Source organism: Dasypus novemcinctus, chromosome 18 (genome assembly GCF_030445035.2).
Source record: "Dasypus novemcinctus isolate mDasNov1 chromosome 18, mDasNov1.1.hap2, whole genome shotgun sequence".
Lineage (NCBI taxonomy): Eukaryota > Metazoa > Chordata > Mammalia > Cingulata > Dasypodidae > Dasypus > Dasypus novemcinctus.
The window spans coordinates 76,498,550-76,519,501 of NC_080690.1; the positions used below are offsets into that span (position 1 = coordinate 76,498,550).

At 36.9% G+C, this 20,952-nt stretch overlaps 1 protein-coding gene across 4 annotated transcripts in view; it reads right to left on the reverse strand.

Annotated features, from left to right (window-relative positions):
* Nucleotides 1–20,952, reverse strand: part of LOC101423139 (zinc finger protein 677-like) — a 78,547-nt gene that overhangs the window by 53,071 nt on the left and 4,524 nt on the right. The window contains exons 2-4 of one of the 4 annotated variants that reach the window (XM_071209427.1): nt 20,447–20,510; nt 15,406–15,532; nt 9,927–11,399 (exon numbers count right to left, since the gene is read on the reverse strand). In XM_071209427.1, the coding sequence (XP_071065528.1) occupies nt 9,927–11,399; nt 15,406–15,532; nt 20,447–20,461 (1,615 nt within the window). In that variant the 5' untranslated portion in view covers nt 20,462–20,510. Of the gene's footprint in view, nt 1–8,237; nt 11,400–15,405; nt 15,533–20,446; nt 20,511–20,952 lie in introns of those variants that run through there. The other 3 variants (XM_071209426.1, XM_071209425.1, XM_071209424.1) reach the window with 3 other exon arrangements.

The following is a 20,952-nucleotide window of genomic DNA, read 5'->3' on the forward strand; positions in this document are numbered from 1 at the left end:
ACACATCCTCATCAACACTTCTTAATGTGCATGTTTTATTTTATTATAGACATCCTAATGGATAAGAAGTGGTATCTTATTGCAGTTTTGATTATTTGCATTCTCCAATGACTAGTGATATTGACTATCTTTTCATATGCTTACTGACCATTTGTATACCTTTGTAGGGAGGTCAGTTTGAATCCTTTGTACATTTTAAAAATGGGTTGTCTTTTAATCATTGAATTCTAAGTCTTCTTTTTATAGTCTGGATATTATATCCTTAACAGATATATGATTTGGTAATATTTTCTTTCACGCTGTGGACTGTCTTTTCACTTTCATGATACTGACTTTTGAAGCAAAAAAAAAGTTTTAAATTTAAATGAAGTGTAATTAATTTTTTCCCCTTTGGTGCTTGTATTTGTTATCTTAATCCCCAGGGTTTGTTTTTGTTGTTGTTGTTAAATGAAACATCAACACACAAAAATTATACATGAGTTTATATAGATGTTGCCTTTTAAATAAAAAAAAAAAAGTGCTAAGTAAGTTCCAGGTTTAAATGTCTTCTGTAGAAACTTACCTTACCCTTCACCAACTCAAACACCAAACCTGGCTATTTCTTAATCATTGCAAGTATGTTTCCATCCTGGGAAATTTCTATTTCCTTAGTCCCATTTTCCTTCTTTCCTTGTATCTGCATGGCCCACTCCTTCAATTCCTTTAGGATTCTGCTCAAATATATCCTCATCATGAGGCATTCCCTGAATGTGGGAGGAGGGGCACCCGGCTTGCCTCAGTGGCAAACAGTGCGGCAAGAGGTGACACCGCCTCTGCCCACTGGGCCTAGACAAGGTGACCACGCCTGACTAGGCCTTTGCTGCTAACGGCTAGCCGGCACCGCTCTCCCCCTTCCTATCTCCCGCCTAGCCCAGCTCTCACTTCCCCTCCCCCTCCCTTAAACCTAATCTCTTTGTACGCTGTTTGCCCAGCAACAGCTTACAACCACCTATCAGCTTAGTAACAGTGTCAGCCTATCAAGAGTTAGCGCATACTCTACTGGCCAATCACTAGCCCAATGCCAGAACATTGCCTTATATGGAAACAGCATTTGCCCTAGCCAATCAGAACCCGCCACACCACTCCCCAATCCTATAAATCTGCATCCCCTTCCGCAATAAACCAGACTTGTGCCATCAGCCTGTCTCCACGACTTCTTCCTGGGTCGTGCGCCCTCCATGCCTTCGGAGCCCCCGAGGGAAGCCTCAGCGGCCGTATGAGGCTTTCTTCCCCACGCCAGGGACCCCTCTCGTCCCACAACGGGACCCCACTCATCCCTTAACAGGGACCCCGCTCGTCCCACAATGGGACCCCACTCGTCCCGCAACAGGGACCCCATTTCGTCCCTCACCTGAACTCACTGTTTATCATGCCTTGTCAACCTATCACCTTACATGTACACCATCATTGTACTTAACACATATATTTTATCACCATACCTTTTTGGTTTTATTTCCTGCTAGATCACCAGTAATTAGAACAGTTCCTGACAGATAGCAAGCACTTCCTCCACATGTGTTGTTCCATTAGTTACACCCCCAATTTTTAACAAGTCTAGCTTTTAGATTTATTTACAGGGTCTTTGAATTTATCAGACCTCTCTAGGAGAGCACCATTTCTAGTTTTTTTTCCCCACTATTTTGTTCAAAAAGTTTGTTTAAAAAACCACTTTAATCAACAGGAAGGTTGCATTACAGGGTATTGGGAACATTTTTTATATTTGTTCTTGGCCATGATTCTGAGTTTTAACTTACTCTTGCTTCTCAAAGCATTTCTGGTTTAAGCTGTACTCTTTGGATATGGGACATGGCTATGTACATAATCCCTGCTTGCAAACCACCAAGTTCATTTTGGAGGTAGGTCTTTATTGTAACATTGTGTTAAATACTCTTGAAAGCAACATATCATGCTAGTATTTTTGTTTTCCTAACCTCTAAATTGGTGGGTCTCAACCAGTGGTGATTTTGCCCTTCAGCAAGCATTTTCAAATATCTGGAGTTATTTTTGATTGCCACAACTGGTGGAAGATGCTACTGGTGCCTAGTGGGTAGAGGCTAGGAATGCTGCTAAACATCTTGTAGTGCACTGTGCAGCCTCTGGCAAGAAGAACTATCTGGCCCCAAGCATCAATAGGATAGAAAAGATATACCAAGCAAACATCAAGCAAAAGAAAGCAGGAATGTGTACATTAATATCAGGAATGTGTACATTAATATCCAGGGACAAAGAGTGACATTATATAATGATAAAATGGTCAATTCCCCAAGATGACAAAGCAATCCTAAATGTGTATACACTAAGCAACAGAGCTGCACCATTTGTTAACCAACACATGATAGAATTTATTTTTTTGAGGTGCCAGGGCTGGGAATTGAACACTTTGAACACAAAGAAAATAAAAGCAGAATGTATAAAAACTTAGGTGATGCAGCTAAAGCAGTGCCAAGAGGCAAAGTTATAGCAATAAAGGCTTTAATAAAAAGGAAATGTCTCTAAACTGTGGTGAATTAGCTACTGAACCCAAGGACAAATGTGACATGCTTGAGACAATGCAGGATTGAGAAATTGCACATATCCTCCTCACAAGACCCCTGGAAGATCTAACAGCATCGTTTAAAAAAGAAAAAGAGGTGGCAGACTTGGCCCAGTAGTTAGGGCATCCGTCTACCAAATAGGAGGTCTGTGGTTCAAACCCTGGGCCTCCATGACCCGTGTAGACCCGGCCCATGCGCAGTGCTGATGCACGCAAGGAGTGCTGTGCCATGCAGGGATGTCCCCACATAAGGGAGCCCCACATGCAAGGAGTGCACCCCATAAGGAGAGCCACCCAGTGCAAAAGAAAGTGCAGCCTGCCCAGGAATGGTGCCGCACACACGGAGAGCTGACACAAGATGACGCAACAAAAAAACAAACACAGATTCCTGTGTCGCTGACAACCACAGAAGCAGCCTAAGAAGACATAGCAAATAGACACAGAGAACAGACAACTGGGGTGGGGGTGGGGGGAAGGGGAGAGAAATAAATAAATAAATAAATCTTAAAAAAAAAAAATTTACTTATTCCCCCATCATCATTTTTTAAAAAACTTTTCTTCTTCCCTACCTCTCTCCTTTGCCTATGAAAATCTTATCCCAAATCCTCACTTTGAACTGTTTTTGGGAAGATGGCCTCAGTTTCTTGCTTGTGAACTCTCAATAAGTCACCTTCTCACTGACGTATTTCTCCTTTGTGGTGCTGGATCAGGTGGGCTCTTCTATTGGAAATAACCATGCTTACAGTAACAAATCTAGTGAGCCATCCAGGAGCTGCACTGCTTTGGGACACAGCCCTGTGGGGCTTCCCCAGATCCCTCACCTTCATGCCTAGCAGCTGCCTGGGGCTATCTCTGCAGGATGGAGGCTGGAGGTTCTGGGTGAGATTTCTGCCATGGGCAGACACTAGGTGCATTTCCCTGTGCTAGGTAAGTGTGTGAAATTCTTTTGTCCTGATCTGTGCTTGCTTTCACTTTGTCAGTCTGCTTATACCTAGGGGCTCATAAATGCAGACTTGGTGGATTTGTTTACCATTACCCATGACCTCAGGTTTGGGATTCACCTGTTTATTTTGTAATCACATTTTTGCTTTTGAGGTGGGGAACCTGTTGACTTTGAGAGCACCTGTCTTGATATTTTGTCTTCATTTTTGTTGGTGCTGCCTAGCCATGGGAAATTCTCAGAATGTGCTTTATTTCCTTTGGGTTGTATATTGAATAATCAGTCTAAATTTGGAGGGGACCCCCTTAAAGAAAGAAAATTTTCTATTGCTATATTGCTTGGCCACAGTACAGATTGGATCGCAGTGAAAAGAAATCTAAAAATGAGTCTTTAAATTTCAATACTATCTTGCAGTTGGATTTGTTTTGTAAAAGAAATTTAAAAATGGAATTAGCTTAACTGCTGGAGAAACAGAAAAACTCAGCAACGTTAATGCTCTCTGTTCTGTTTCCATGTTAATTCTAATTGGATCTGGATAGCCACATTAATAAAATTGGTGCTGTTACTTTAGTACCTTCAACTCTATAAAAGAAAAAGTGGGGAAAATGCTAGCTGCTTTTGTAATGCTGTGATTCAGTCATGTCTTAGCCCTGATAGCAAACAGCACCCCTAACTTGACTCCAGAGAGCTATTTCAGAAATGTGTCCTGTAAATGTTTCAAATATAGCTTTCTAAAATACTCATAAAAGAGTAAACTAAAAACCCTTATGAGCCACCAATGTTCAAATATTGCATGCTACTTGAACATCTGAAATGAAGAGAAGTTATGTTTAAATATAACCAAATTAAGCCATTATTCTGAAAAGTTTAACTTTTATGAGAACTGTATGTTTTAAGGGGTTTGCTTGGAGACAGTTTCCAAAATCATTTTGGTAACTTAAGTATATAAGGTATATAGATTGTTTTTTTTTTTTTTTTTAATTTATTAAGGAAAAAAGAAAGTAATTTTGTCCTAAGTTAAAATGTTATTAAGAAAGCAGAAAATGTGGGAGAAAACCAGAATGAACACTGAAGGTGCAGGTTTGTGGAAAAGGAATTTTTGTGGTCAAAGTTGGGTAAGATTTGACGGGTCTATCTATAAACTTTTAATAGTACCATTTCATACTATGGTATTAGTATGAAAATAGTACCATTTCATACTATGGTATTAGTATCAAATACCATACTGATGCAAAACTAAAATTTGATTATCTGTTAAAGTGACAAAAGTTTCTCAGATCATTAGTGTGTTTTAGTAGATGGTTATAGTTTTTCTCCTGAATAATCAGTACACAAAGCAGAAAGTCTGTTTTATCAAAATAGTTTCTTGTACTTTACCTTTACTATGTCCTTGATTTAAGAAAAACACTTCTTCGCACTTTTAAAAGAGCACTGCTAAAGTCGATTAGAGCAGAGTTATAACAAAAGGGTAGGACCCCTTAGCCCACTCCTTAAGGGAATGGGAAATATTCTTAAGGAATTGAAAAGCCCCAAGGACCACTAGGTGGAAATGGACAGAAACCTGGAATGAAAGCGTCTGGGTGGAGAGGAGTCTTACTAGTGAAATTAAAATAAAAATATTTAAATTATAGTCTCCTGAATATTTCTTGCTAAAAACCTGTTAACAAAATAATGCCCAGATAACTTTTTCTAGGTGTGGAATGATGGAAAATCCAAAAGCAGACCATGTCAAAAGATAATTATGAGTCGAGTGAATTTTGTTTGTGTGCCTATTTGTATCTGTTTATTCAAATAAATATAATGTATGTGTATGTAAATGGATAATCTTGGAGACCCAAACTAGAAAAGCCAAGCAGGAGGGAAAGGTCATATAGAAATCTGAATATAGAAACTATTGTTAGAAGAAAAAGATTTTCCTAGGCTCCTTGACCCAGGGCCTTCTCTTTGAGAGAGCTTTGGGGGAAGGGCTAGGTGCGATAAAATAGGGAAATATAAGTTTAGCTTAGAACTCTACCAGGCTGGGAAATTAAGATAGGGAAAGAGGAAATGTCACAGAATAAACCTTGGTTTGCACACTTTGCCCTGTAAATTCCCAATTTAAACCTTTTAACAATTTAGCATGAAAGTAATAATCCAATTGCCAAATTTCACTAAGAAAAAGTCCTTGAAAGCTATGGAAAATTTTTCTATAATTAAAACAAATTAAGCAATTATAATATATTCCAGAGCCTGGCATTCAGTATGCTCTTGAGGTTGTCCACAATTTTAGAATAATATAAAAAAAGAGGTTTTGGCTTCCTGTGGAGGAATAAAGAACATTTCTTCCATAAATTAGAATTGTTTCGATTTTGCTTGACTTGGGTCCTATTTATAGGATACTAATAAATAAATTAGAATTATATTTATTAGATCTTTAAGACAAGGAAAATTAAGTGTGTTTAATGATTTTAAGTTAAAGAAGAAAATGTAGATCTGTCCTAAAGTGAAATGACTAGTTCTCACAGAACAGAATAAGGGATATGAGACTTAAATGGATAAAGTAAATTTCATTGGTTGCTGACTGTAACTTAATAAGCTTACTTAAAGGTGAAGTAGCTAGCCTACGTGGTTATGAATGCTTATGGGAAGTTTGTAAAAGCATTTTCTAAACTGAAAGTATTTCAATATAAACGGCTAAACAGAAATCTGAATTGATAGTGATAATAAAAAGTAAATTCATAACAAAAAAACCTGTCAGAGGCTACCTTAATCTGCATATTAAGGTGGTGGTAGGGGAAAGATAACCTTGATTCCATTGGGACTCTTAGGTTTTCATAAAACAATAGAGAAAGTAGTTTTTTCCTGTATTGCTGAAATAAAATACCTGTTGACTAACATCATCATGATAAAGGTGTGAAAGTAAAAAGTACTAAAAATAGTTGAGTTTATTTGATATAAGTTGAATGAAAACTGTATAAAAATTTAAAGAGATGAGCTTCAGTACTGTCAGACTTTTATGTATTTAAACCAAGACCTCAGTGCTATGCATGGTGTCTCTCCATTTGAGTTACTGGCTAAATCAGTCACTATTATTCCTAAAACAATAAAAGTATCTGCCACATCTCCTGGTCATGCTCCTGAAATAGATGGAAATATGTTACTGTGTCAGATTCCTGTGGCTCTGCAAGCTGGCAATGGCTGGACATTATCTCCAGCTCTGTTTCATACTGCCAGAGGACACTATGCACCAGATCAGTGGAACACTAGAGCCTACCTTTCTGTTCTTTCCAGGACCAATGGTGCTATAGTATGCTGGCTGTGTGAAGTATTTAATAAATAGAGCAATAATTTCCAAAGTATTGTGGGTAAAACCTGAGGAAACACAATTGTTATTAAGGCCACACATGGAGGGCAACGTGTATGGTATTGCAAACCTGGAGCTTATATGTATTATTGCAGCTCAAAGAGAAACTTGTGCATTGATTAGTTTTAAGTACTGTACCTGATGAATATGATACTATCTCCTAGCTCTCTTAAATATTGCCTTTTTCTTGCCATATGCTTGTCTTGTTGCCCAGAACATCTTTGTTGGTTTATGTCTAGGGTATCCTCCAAAATGATATGAAAATTTTCTTCACCTATGGCCAGGAGGAAGCAACTACAGAGGATGAAACCTTTGCCCATTTTCCTTATATGAGGAATGCTTACAAAATATTCCTTCTTAAGAATAAGATGAGTAGAAACACAAGGAGTTACTTGATAGCTGGAAAATGTCCTTATTAGAATTTTTTCACTTTTAAACAGCTCTGGATCTTCCCAGACAAAACAGGGCCAGTTTTCTATTAATCTTAGTTCACTCTTTGCACTTAAGTTTCTGAAGGATATTAACCAGCCTTTCTCAGTTCTGCCTATAAGAATAAGATAGCATCTCAAAGCAAAACCAGACAGAATGGTGTTAGGAGCATCTTATGACCCAGTAAATCTGTAATTTTCCTCAAAGACAAATAAAAAAAAAAAAAAAAAGCTTGTTATCCTTGAGTGGTGAACTAAGAAAGGAGTCATGAAGACCTTGCACATAGGCACCTGCACAATAACTAAACTGTGGTGAATTAGCTGCTGAAACCAAGGACAAATATGATGTGCTTGAGACAACACAGGACTAAGAAATTGCATGTACCCTCCTCACAAGACCCCTGGAAGATCTAAGGTCATCAGTTTTTTACTTGCTTTTCTTCTCCCCACCCCTTTTTGTTTATAAAAACCGTAGCTCCCATTCTCACTTATACTAGGTCTTTCTCAATTTTTGAGGACATGTCCAACTTGTAAAATCCTGTACTTTTTCTTTTAGATATTTACCAAAACAAAATTCCAATAAAGCATAGGTTCATAACCTTCACCCTGGTCTCTTCCTCCTCTACAGCTCCACTATATTTCTGAAGGTCCCACCATAGACTCATTTCTTCAAGGTGGCGGCACGGTTTTACTACCAGGCTGAGAACATCACTTAATACAGAATACTCTACCCTTAAAAAAGCCCAAAACCCAGTTTGCTTTCATGTGAGATACCATATTTGCCAACTCTTTGGTTGAATTATTTTCAAAACCTAATATTCCTTTCTATGTTTACTTTGCCCACTGCATGTTACTGCTGAATTTTGCCTGAAAATACTTTTACTTATGCTCACTCATTTGTATATTTAAAAACCTTTTCTTGAAGGATTGGAGAGAAAAACATGTACCACAGCCTTCAATGGTCCGCAACATCTGACTTTATTTCCACTCCAATTCCACCTGAGGCAGAGGAGTTACCATCACAGATGTTAGCATTTTATGAAAGCCCTCTCACAGTTATTTTGAAATAATTCCAGGGAAATTTCCTATCATCAGATTGGAAGTTACATACTCATAAAAACTTTTTATTATCTTGATATTATAGGTTCTACTTTATCATGAATTCATAAACTCTGAACTTATCCTCTGGAACAATAAAAAGGAAATTGAACTAGCATTTTGGTTATTTTGGTGCCTGCCTTTACATGAAATTACAAATTCTCTGAGGACAGAGTATAGAGACTAATGGTCCATTATTAGTGTTTGTTGTGAAGAAAGGGTATTTTATTAGGACATGAGAACTATGACATTCTAAGTAAAGTGGTAACAAATGCAATTTCAGTAGTTAAATGTGAATCCTACACATGTATTCTCTAATCTGGTTCTTTTGATTAAACTTTTCTCTATGAAAACTGCTCTCTTCATTCTCCAAATATCAGTCTAATGTTCATTAGTTTGTGATTTACCACAGGTTATTTTCTCTCAAAGGAGACAGTGACCATATGCAGTCCCAAGTAACCAAACTTTCTACTCCCAAGAAACTCTCAGATTGTGTCCTGGAATGCTTTTTCTGTTTCATGGTCAGTTGGTAAAGCAATGCTTTCCTAAAATGAACAGTGGCCTTCTGTCATACCAACAAATCTGGAGAGGAGCACTGATTACATAAATAAATCATAATTTTATGCCCGTTCTCTGCCACTTCCCATGCTATCTTAAAATTCAGGGTCCCTGTTTTTTTTCCAGGTTACATGGATATGAATGAACCCTTAATGAAGTAAGCTGCTGCTTACTGATCCCTTCCTGGAGACCATAATGGTGACATATGAAAAGCATGTAATAAAGGTATGATTCAACAGATTTCAAACTTCAGGTTGAAATTCTTCGATGATAACAGCATTTTAAAGAAACCTCAAATAATTGAAAAATATTTTGTAACCGTGACCTTCTCACAGATGTCCTTGTTCACTTGCATCATCAAAATTATTTGTACTTCTGTCTGTAGAATTAACATTTGAGGTTAACTAGCCTTCAAAAATGATATCAGTTTCCCTCAATTGAATTCTCTGTTGTGTAGTCCACTGTGAGAATTGGCTAGACAATTTATGTCTTCTATTACATTGGTAAGATTTCTTTCCAGTATGAAGTTTTCGGTGAATCCTGAGGTCTAACCATTGCTTGAAAACCTTGCCACATTAACACATTTCTATGGTTTCTTTCCTGTATGAACTTCCTCATGATTCCAAAAGTATGACCATTTGATAAAAAAGCTTATCACATTCATTACAGTTATAAGGTTTCAATAGAAATTCTGTAGTGTTCCATACAGCTTGGATTTTGGAATAAAAGCCTTGCCGCACACATTAAAATTCTGCGGCTTCTCTCAAACTTATACATTCTAATATCTAGTGAAAAGTGAGTCCTGGTTAAAGGCTAGTTTTACATGGTTTCTAAGTATTCTATGAAGTCAAGTAAGGCTTAAACACACATTAGAGGTTTTGCCACACTCAGATTATTTGTAATGTTTCTCTGAGCTATTAATTATCTGATGATCCCCAAGGACTGAGCTTTGGATAAAAGCACTGCCACAGACATTAGTTTTATAACGTTTCTTTTTGGTATGTATTTTCTGATGTCTAGTAAGGTTCGCAAATTGGGTAAAAGCTTTGCCACATTCATTACATTTGTAAGGTTTCTCTCCAGTATGGATTTTTTTATGTTGCATAAGGTTTGACCGCTCAGTAAAGGCTTTGCCACACTCATTACATTTGTGAGATTTCTCTCCAGTATGTATTCTTTCATGACCCCAAAGGTGTGATCGTTTGCTAAAAGCCTTACCACATTCATTACATTTATAAGGTTTTTCTCCAGTATGAATCCTCTGGTGTTCAATGAGGCTTGAATTTTGGATAAAAGCCTTGCCACACACACTACATTTGTGTGGTTTCTCTCCAGGGTGTATATTCTGATGTTTAGTGAGGTGTGACCACTGATTAAAAGCTTTGCCACATTCATTACATTGGTATGGTTTCTCTCCGGTATGGATTCTCTTATGTTGAGTAAGGCTTGAACGTTCAGTAAAGGCTTTCCCACACTTGTTACATTTGTAAGGTTTTTCTCCAGTATGAATTCTCTCATGAGCCCTAAGGTGTGAACATTTGCTAAAAGCCTTACCACATTCATTACATCTGTAAGGTTTCTCTCCAGTATGCATTCTCTGATGACTTGCAAGGTTTGCATTTTGACTACAGGCTTTGCCACATACATTACATTTATATGGTTTCTCTCCAGTATGGATTCTCCGATGTCTAGTGAGGTTTGAGCACTGCTTAAAGGCTTTGCCACACTCATTACATTTGAAAGGTCTCTGTCCAGAATGAATTCTCTGATGATTAGTTAGGTTTGACCTTTTGCTAAAAACCTTTCCACAGTCATTACACTGGTATGATTTTTCTCTAATATATGTTCTTCTGTACTGTGTAGATAATGAAGGGTATATAACAATCTTCCCATATTTATTATGAGTTTTGGTTTTGTCACTATGGGGAATTCTCTGAAGTTGTGAAACTGAAGAACCATTACTGACCGACTTCTCAACTGGATTACACTCATAAATTTTCTCCTCTGTTTGAAATCTCTGCAATTCAACCAGATGTGACTGAAAGCGTAACCCAATCCTGTTTTCAAAACATTTCATATACTTGTTTCCTCCATAGTCTGTATTACTTTTGATTTTAAACAAGTTTCTTACAAATGGCTCCTCATGTCTGTAACATGGATAGGCACTTTTTCGTATGGAAACATTCTGATTTAGAGGAAAACTATCCCAGAATTTTCTATGTGACTGTTCCTTCCTACCAGTGACATTTATGGTGTGGGTTGTAGTCATTCCTTTGCAATGTCCTTCATTATATCCCCACTGATGCTCAAACTCATATATATTTTCCTGGAATTCCCTAAAGTCAAAATCCTCAATGCCATGGCTTTCATGGCTTCCCAACATCACTGTCTGGAATAATTCTCCTTCATTAATGTCCTCTTTTGGTGATAATTCCTTGACCATACATCTAGCAGAAATATCTGAAAGATATAAAGAACCAGAGGCTTCCTATTAACTAGAGTTGGAAGACGAATATTTTATACTGTAGTACATAATATTATACTGAAAGTAATACTTATACTGAACAGAGTTATGAAACTTCTCAACCATCATCTTTAAATATGTAGGAGCACAACAGGAATAAGTCTTCAATAAAGAAACTTCAAGTTATTTTAAGGAAAGCCTTGTTTAAACATCCTATCAGTAAACCATTCACACTATGTAAATGCACATAAGCTCTATAAGGAGGAGTATTTTTTCAAAACTGGTGTAGCTGTATGGCTGTCTCAAGAGATACAAATATTATATTAATACAAAATTACTGCATAAGCACTGTATACAAATAAATGCTTAAGCACACAGCACTGTAAGCATTTTGTAACATTAACAACTGGTGTATAGCAGTTATGTCCAAAACAAGATACTAAAAATCCATCACGTGCAAATCATTATAAAAATAAATAAAAAGCTTCAGTCATTTTTGAAAAATCTAGCAGATAACAACAGTTATATAAGACTATACATAGACTGCAGAATTCTAAAGAATTCTTCCTTAAGAACCAAAGAAAGGACTTATATCCTAGAAGGAGCACAAAGTAGGAGAATGGGAAAATATGTTGAGAACCCTGACTTTTAAATTACAGATTCAAGTAAATATACAATATTATAACAATTAAAAATTGGGGAAGGCAGGTTGAAATCACAATTAAGATTCCATGCCAGTCACTAGGTAATAGCCAGTGAAGAGAGCAAACACCTAAATGTGGCATGTTCTTTAATATTAATCCAGCTCTGTTATCACAAAATATATATTCTAAAGAGTATACGCTTTGAAAATATATTATCTAAGGTCTGAGACAACATTGATATATAACACATGATATAAAACAAAAACGTGAAATACAATGTAGGCAAAGGTCAACCTCATAATATATATGAAAGTTGACATACCTTATTAAAAAAAGGTGATTCTTCAGTCCTTACCATAAGGCCAGCCAATATTCTAAGTTTCTATGGTGTTAACTTGTTGTAACATTCTTCAGGTCAATTAGCACAATTTTTCAGATAAAAATAACAGGTCCATGGGGTTTTTGTATTTATCCTTAATACATACAGAAAGTCAATATGACAGCCAGGATTTAAACCTGAGCCTGTAGGCAAAAAATGACGTTTGTAAACATACTATAACAGGTCATAAAAAGTCCCAGGAGCTTAGGAAGAAACTCCTTGAGAGAGATATAGAACCTGAGGTGTGTCACTGATTGTGTGACTTTAGAAATTCTGTGGAAAACCAAGTGTTTTAAGCAACAGTGGTGAGGAAGTACATACAGTATAAGAAATTGGCTACGTTTCCTATAAAAATACAATAAGATATTTAAATAATATCTTAGTATACCAAAATGTAAATGACTCTAGACAGGGAGAAAATCTTAGAATAAAGCATTTGTACCAAAAAATTAAAAGTTAGTGTAATTCAAATAAAATCCCAAATTAGGTTTAAAAAGCTCAACATATACTATGGAAAACACAATGTATTTTATATAACCAGTTATGGCAAATCAACTTGATATTCCTGGGACTTATAATTAATTAAAAGATATGTTCTCAAGATATCCAGTATTTCTAATTTTTAAAATGTACAGAAGATTTACTGATAAAAGTGTACTTTCACTGTAGGTACTAAGTCACATGAATCAGTAGTAGAGGGAATAATTAAGACTATCTTTTCAAAAATTTTGAAGGTTGTATAAGCTTTAGGGAAACTGCTGTTCAGCCATAATCCTAAACACCAGAGAAAGAAATCTTATAAAATATAATATATCCAATCCTTGATCCAACAACCCTGAAAATTACTGATATAAAACAGAGTATCATCAAAATATATGATTAAATGAATAAAAAATGAGTTCATTTTTAATAGTTAGAAATGTGCAGGATGAAAATAGCTGTGGCTAAAAACAAAAATTAAGGTAGAGCTAAAAAATGTAGGCCTCATTCAATTTCAAAAGATCTCTCAATATGATACATACAAATCATATTTGCTAAAGAATAACCTGTGGCACACACATGGTTGAACAATGTAGAATGAACAGTAGTTTGATCAACAAACAGCCTCACAGATATGAGGTCGTGAACTTGGGCAATATTCTCCCTAGGACAAATTCCTACACTGGTTGTTGGCTCAAATGGGATGGTCATTAGTATATTTGATCAACTCTGCCATGCTGCCTTTAAGAGATATTGTGATTCTCCATAAACACCAGAAGGACAGCTAGATCCACTTCTCAGTCAGGTTCTTGCAATATTTTCATTCTCAGCATCCTGGGTTATGCTGACCACTTTACTCTACTCAGTGGCTTCAAGGGGCACTTCTGCATGCAGCAGAATAATATTATAACATATGAAAACGTTCTTCAAGAATTTTCTGGAACCCAGTAAATCACATCTGTGGGAAACTGCACGAGAAGTTGGCTGGGTTTTTATAGAAGAAAAAGATGAAATTTCAGCTTCAAAGAATGTGAATTTCACTAACAAGTTTCAAAGACAAAATCATGCACAAGAGAGTAAGAAATCTGTAAGAGCCAAAGTTTTTCTATGTTCCCAGGCTAGGTAGAGAGCTGGAAGAGGAAGAAAAACATAGGCTCTAATAATGAAATAAGGGAGTCAGATTTTAATGACGTACTTGGGAAGGGGCCATGTGCTCTGCCCACAGACCCCAGGCAGTGTACCTAAAAGACTGAGATATGCTACTCATATAGGAATGGAATTCAAAGAATCTCTCTATCCACTGTCTTCATAATATTTCTGAGTCACAATTTCAGACTATCTAACCCAATCATCAAATATAAACACTCCTGAGGTGTGGCAAAAGCAAAACTGAAGAAATAGCAGAAGGACATGAAGAGGTAGAGAGAGCTAGAGATGTTTCACCAGATTCCAGATACAAAGGAAGAGCAGCCAGTATCTCTTCAAGTCCTGAGTAGGTCCTCCCTAGTGAATGAAATGGAAATGAACCTGGATAGCCCCTGGGGTCAGGACTACGGAGGGCTCAGCTCTTATCTGTATGGACTGAGATATGAACACTGGATGGAATCAAATATAGGAGAACCAAGGGGGAAACAGGACTCCTTTCAAGTAGCCCTCTCTGCACCCCTGAAGTTGAGGCACAAAAGAGGTATCAGGAACCACATAAGAGTTTCAAAGATTTTGTCATTGTGTCTGCTTGAGCTTGAACTTCACTGGAGAATGGGAGGATAACTTTAACAGGTCTGAATGAAGAGAGGGCTAAGTGCATGCAAGCTCCTAAGAAAAAAACTTCTCTCTGACCTCTCCCATTGGGGAGTTTCCAGAAAAACATTTAATCTAACAGCTTCCTCTCTGCTCCTTATCTGTGTTCATATCTTGATACACTTCCACCTACCTGGGATTTCTGCTATTTTCACGTTGCTCTTCAGAGGCAAGGGCTGATTCCTCGCTCCAACATGGAGCAAATATTCAGCCCAAATTGAGAGATTCCTATTTATGAGAAAATAGGAACATAATATGCGATGTTTTTACCAGGGTACAATCTCAGCACTTAACTCAGCTGGGAAGAGAAAAAAGTACAAATGGGCCAATAAAAATCTTTTACAACTTTGGCCACTGACTGCCTCCTTCTGAATGCTCAGAGAGCATCTTAAGTATGCAGATATCTAGCTCTCTTCCAAGGACTACTGACTCAAAAGCACAGTTATAAACCAGGGAATCAGATATTTTAGAAGTTGTATAATGTTTTGTGCATTATCAAATTCTGGAACCAGGAATAATCAAGCAGGAAATGTGCACATCATTCAAAGAAAGAGAAGGTTAAATCCCACGCATGGCATTACAAAGTTTTTCATTTCTGAATTAACATAGCTTCAATGAACAGGGATTTGAAACTCAGTCAAAAAGGGTAGAGTCATCCCAAGAGACTGCAAAGTTATACAAGAGCATATATGTCCTCACCCAGGGAGACCAGGTTCCTGTAGTTCTCCAACATCACATCCTTGTACAAAGCTCTCTGCTCAGGGTCCAGGTATTCCCACTCCTCCTGAGAGAATACTATGGCCACATCATGGAATGTCAAGACATCCTAAAATGAAAAACATATTTCATCAAATCGACATGGAGTGTGTTCTTATTTTCATATAAAATGAAAGAGGAGGTGTATAAAGATTGATTAGACTGAAGTAACTTAAGTATTTTGCCAGATTCAAGTAAGAAAATTTGAGCAAACCGGATATGCCTATTTTTGTCAATTGATGTGAAATTTACACAACATATAATGAATCAATTTAAAGGGCACAATTCAGTAGCATTTATGATGTAGAATTACCATCTAGCTACAAAACATTTCCCTTATCCCCAAAGAAAATCCCATACCCAATAAACAGCTACTCTCAGCTATGCTCTCACCCCAGGGCCTGGCAACTATAAATCCTCTGTTTCTATGGATTTATCTGTTCTGAATATTTCACATAAATGGACTCATACAAAATGTGACCTTTTTGTGTCTGTTTTCTTTCACTTAGCATGTTTTTGAGGTTAATCTGTGTTGTAGCATATATCATTCCTTTTTTAGAGCTGAATAATCCATCACGTAACCCAGTGATGACCATCAGGTTGTTTCCACATTTTGTCTATTGTGAATAGTGCTGCTATGAACATTCATATACAAGTATTTGTTTGAATGCTGGTTTCAGACTTGTGTGGATTTATACTTGGGAGTGGAACTGATGACTCATTTGAAATTCTACATTTAACTTTTTTAGGAATCGCTGTTTTCAATAAATAAAACATTTTACCAATATTGTATGATGATTCTAATTTCTCTACATCTTCAATACTATTTTCCTTTTTTTATTTTTAATTATTGCCCCAACCTCATTCACTTGGGCTACTCCTTAACTGAAATGAACATTTTCAAGAGATCCTATTTACAATGGGTTCACACACATAGGAAGGCAGAGTAACATTAAAATCAAGTCTAAATTAGGGGACATAATCTACCACACCATACTTACATTCCTGGGATAAATCCCACTTGGTCATGCTGTTTTTAAAAGCTGTATTCTTCATTATATGTGATCTCTAAGACTTTAGTTCCTTTCATTTATGATTAAGTTGTAGTTTGACAGTTTTCCTTAAATGCCTAGAGATGTTAAAAAATGAAAAAAAGAAGAGGAAAAAACACTCTCCAGGTCTTAGCAGTTTGGCTCTTTGTTGGGACACTCCATCAATATTTAGCATTTAATTTACTACTCTGCCTTAGCCTTCATGTCCTTCTTATGGTGAGCCTAAAGATAACCTAAAGATGAAAGTTTAGGGTCTGCTTAGTTTTTTTGTGTGTATGGTTCCTGCCATGGGCATGTCCCTGGCTTTCTAGAGTCTCCATTTTATGCAGGCATTTTCAAATATTGGGAATGTAGAACAATAATTTTGGAAATAGATGAGGATTGAAATATAAATACAGGAATGTTCTACAAAGGATGTTAAGAATGTGGTGACACATGAGGAAAATATAATGTAATTTATAACTATAGTCAACAACATTGTAATGTTTCTGGGGGGTGGGGGTATATGGGGACCTCATATTTTTTGAATGTAATATTAAAAAAATGAATAAAGACAAAAAACACATTGTAATGCTTCTGTAGCAAAAGCAAAGTTGACACTATATTAATTCTAAGGTAAAAAAATAATATGGGGTTTGGTTTTGTGGGATATGTATATGATTAAGCTTTTTTTCATTAATAAAGAGAACTTGACTATGTCATTTAACTAATCGTACTCATCTGTGTATCTTTCTGAACACTAGAGGAACAACTGAGTTAGTAGTTAGAATTAGGCAAGATAAAAGTGCCTGAAAAGGAACTTTTTAGGAGTAATGTTTTCATACCTTGCTGAGCTGCCCTTTTCTGTTCTTTTATTTTTGTGAATTTGAAATAAAGTTGTTCATTAAAAAAAAAAAAAAAAAGACCTCTCCTGAGTTGAAGTTGGTGAGGCAAAGGCATGTTAAAATACTACAAAGTATACTGTGCTTAAATCAGCTTTTCCTTGATTCAGCATTCCATTTATTTGGTTCCTATAAGCCTTTGACTATCTTTTAAAATTTTCAACAAAGTTGATTCTGATTGTTTTTGCTTTTTTGTTGTGGTGGTTGTTTACATAGAGGATCAAGTTCTTGAAATTCCCTACTCTTCCATTTTGCTGACATCCTCCCTAATTTTATTATAATTTTCCATCAGAGGCTATGAAATTCACTAAATTGCTGTGAGTTTTATATTTTTGTAAGTAATAAAATACTAGTAATGCCAATAAACACTAAAATGCTAATTACATTAAAAACTACTAAAATAATGACTCAAGATCAAATTATTTATTAATGTAATAATTTAAAATATTAAAATAGGAAAAAAAAGATTTATCACAGCAGCTGATCCTTGAGGAAATATTGGATAATTAAAACTCATGTTAAATAGGAAATTTACAGTGAAGTTTAGGGAAGACAAAGAGGCAGACCAGGGCTCCTCCACTCACCACTTACAGGATACCTGACTCAAAAGAGAAGAGGGAAAAGGAAGAAAAATAGAAGAGTCAAAGAGGTGGCACTATTATTCAGATGATGTTATAACAACCTAGAAAAAACCAGGAGAATATATTTTGACTGGAAAAACTAATAACATATTGTAAATAATCCCTGTTTTTCAGTACCAGCAATTAAAAAACAATACATGGTAGTGGATATAGCTAAAGTGGTTGAACACCTGCTTCCCACATGAGAAGTCCTGGATTCAGTTTCTAGCACCTCCTAAGAACAAACAAGTACTTCCCCTGTAAAACTTTACTGAAGGACATAGCAAAGACATGGTGAGAGACTGACAAACACAAATTTTCTTGGCAAGTGTGGTAACATATAGATCTCAGTAACTACAGAAATTCTGAACAAATGAAATGCAAAAGAAACATGGAATTTTAAACAAAAGTCTCCGTTGTGTCAAGGAGAGTGAATATAATTTTGCAAGAAATAAAAAAAAAAGGAGAGGCTTGTCAAACTACACAAGAACCTTCTACTATATATATAGCCTGAAACTTTAAAATGACTGAAATATAATAGCGGATACAATACATACACAAAAAACCCAAATTAAGGACAGATGAACACAATTTTAATCAATAATCATTAGTAGTAAAGTGAACATACTATTTTGTAATCATGTAATAGGTAAGATCTTCCAAAGCAAGACGAAGGAAGACACAGCATGAGGCTTCACTGTGTTCAATGATGAAAGACTGGGCTGGTCAGTGTTTCTGGATGCTGGGAGATATCATCTAAATCCTTACTATTTCCCAAGTGACAAGGGAGTCTTTGTTATTCATGGTGCTCCTCCAATTCCCCACCATCCCTGATCGTTTATGCTAAGGAGATGGTCCAGGGTGGGGTTCAGGATGGTTCAGAGGATGGGAGTACAGAGCAAATCTATATCCTTAGGGTGAGAATTTCGTAAGCCCAAAAAGGAACACCAACCAAGTTATTACAGAGTGAGGATTTTGAGCCAGGTGATATCAGTATGACTTCTGAGGAGGGGAAAGGGTAGGGCTGGACACTGATGTCAATCATGAAGTCAATCAGTCAATCAATTGTGTCTATGTAATAAAACTCTAATAAAAATTGGACACTGAAGCTCAGGTGAACTCTCTTGGTTGGTAATACATATTAATGTGCCCAGAGGGTGATGCATCCCGACTCCACGGGAGAGGACATGCATTTGAGACCCACTGGGCCTTGACCCCACATTTCTTTTCTTTTGGCTGGTTCTCACTTGTATCGTTTTTGCTATAATAAAACTGTAATCATATATATGTACAGTGCTTTTCTGAGTTCTGTGGGTTGCTCTAGTAAATTATTAAACCTGAGGGGACAGTGGGATATACCTGGATTTGTAGGTGGTTGGTCCAAAGTGGGAATCCCTGCACTTATGGCTGGTGTCTGAAGTGAAGGCAGTCTTGTGGAAGACAGTGCCCTTAACCGGGGAAGTCTGCACTATATCTGGGTAGCTAGTGTCAGAACTGCATTGCACAGTCTAAAAAATTTCTAACCTAAATGAGACCCTGAGGCTTATGTAAAGAATTAAACTATATAAAAAACAGCTCCTAAAAATACATTAAAAGAAAACTGAGCTAAGTATGAATTCCATTTTATATGAACAAGTCCACAAAATAATGAAAAATTACTTTATCTTTTCTGATGACAAAGAAAGTTGTGCCCCTGCACCTTAGCTAAATTATAACCACTTTTACCTAAACAGCTGCTGCAGGAGACTCTGAATCAACATCTTGGTCTCTATGGCATGGATATGCTGTGTGTGTGAGTGATTCCAAGAACCTCTTAAAGCTAAACATTTAGGTTGATTTCATCTTTTAAAACTGATTATGGAACAAAACACTCTCTACCCTGACATCTATTTCTGACCTTTCCAGTCTATTCCATATCATTAATATTTTGAAGCTAGAAACACATTGATTTACTTGTTTACCTTTTAATGCATTACAAATAAAGAAAAGCTGGTTTCCCCTTATGAGTCTCCTTTTTCAAACTTTTCCAGGTTTTTGTGCACATTAATAAAACACTTTTATGTGCAATTTCCTTAATGCTGGTCTATACAGAGTAGAAAGGGCCATATATACTTCCTTAAACAATTCCTGCTACAAATCTTTCTGCCAACATGGAGCCCATTCCCCATCTCCAATCCATGCCTGGTGTGAAACTCTTCCCATGACAATCTCCTCCCGCTCCCCAGTGAAGCCTCTTGACAAGTTCCACAGCACTGGTCCACAGTGAGATGGAATCTATGTGGAGAGGAAGGGGCCTGAGGGAAGGCTCTAGGTGAATGTAAGCTAACATGATTGGCAGAATACTTCACAGAGTCAGAGAAGATTAGCAAATCCAATAATCGACAGTTCAGGAAGGAAAGACAGAACAATCAACTGAGAATATGACTTTTACCTGGGAAAGAGCCATTACTACTTCTTTCCTCTTCTTCTGAGCTTCTTTCTCAGGCAAGATCACCCTACATGTCAAAAATATGCTGCTTAATGCTTAGAATCAATATATTCCCTCCTTGTGTCACAAGACACACATAGAACCTCAACATGGGGAAAAGACTGCTGCCCACTGTAACTGGAGGGATTTGGGGGACAAATTTCTACAAAGAGCTCACCAACTAAGTATTCTGACCCCTTTTTTCAGAACACTCTCCCTCCTGGTGGAGCACACATACTCTGCGGCAGCAAGATTAGGCTAGACTGATCCTAACACCTTTAAGTCACAGACCTAGCCTTGATACCAAACCCTACACAGAGAAGAGTCCCCAGGACCTCCCTCTACATCAGGGACTGGAGACTCAACTCTCAGAAATGAATGATCCAGACCCGTGTTGCTCCCTGATAGATACAGATTATATTTACCTAGGGTACTATAACTGCTATTAAGGCTGGGCCCCACCCTTACTC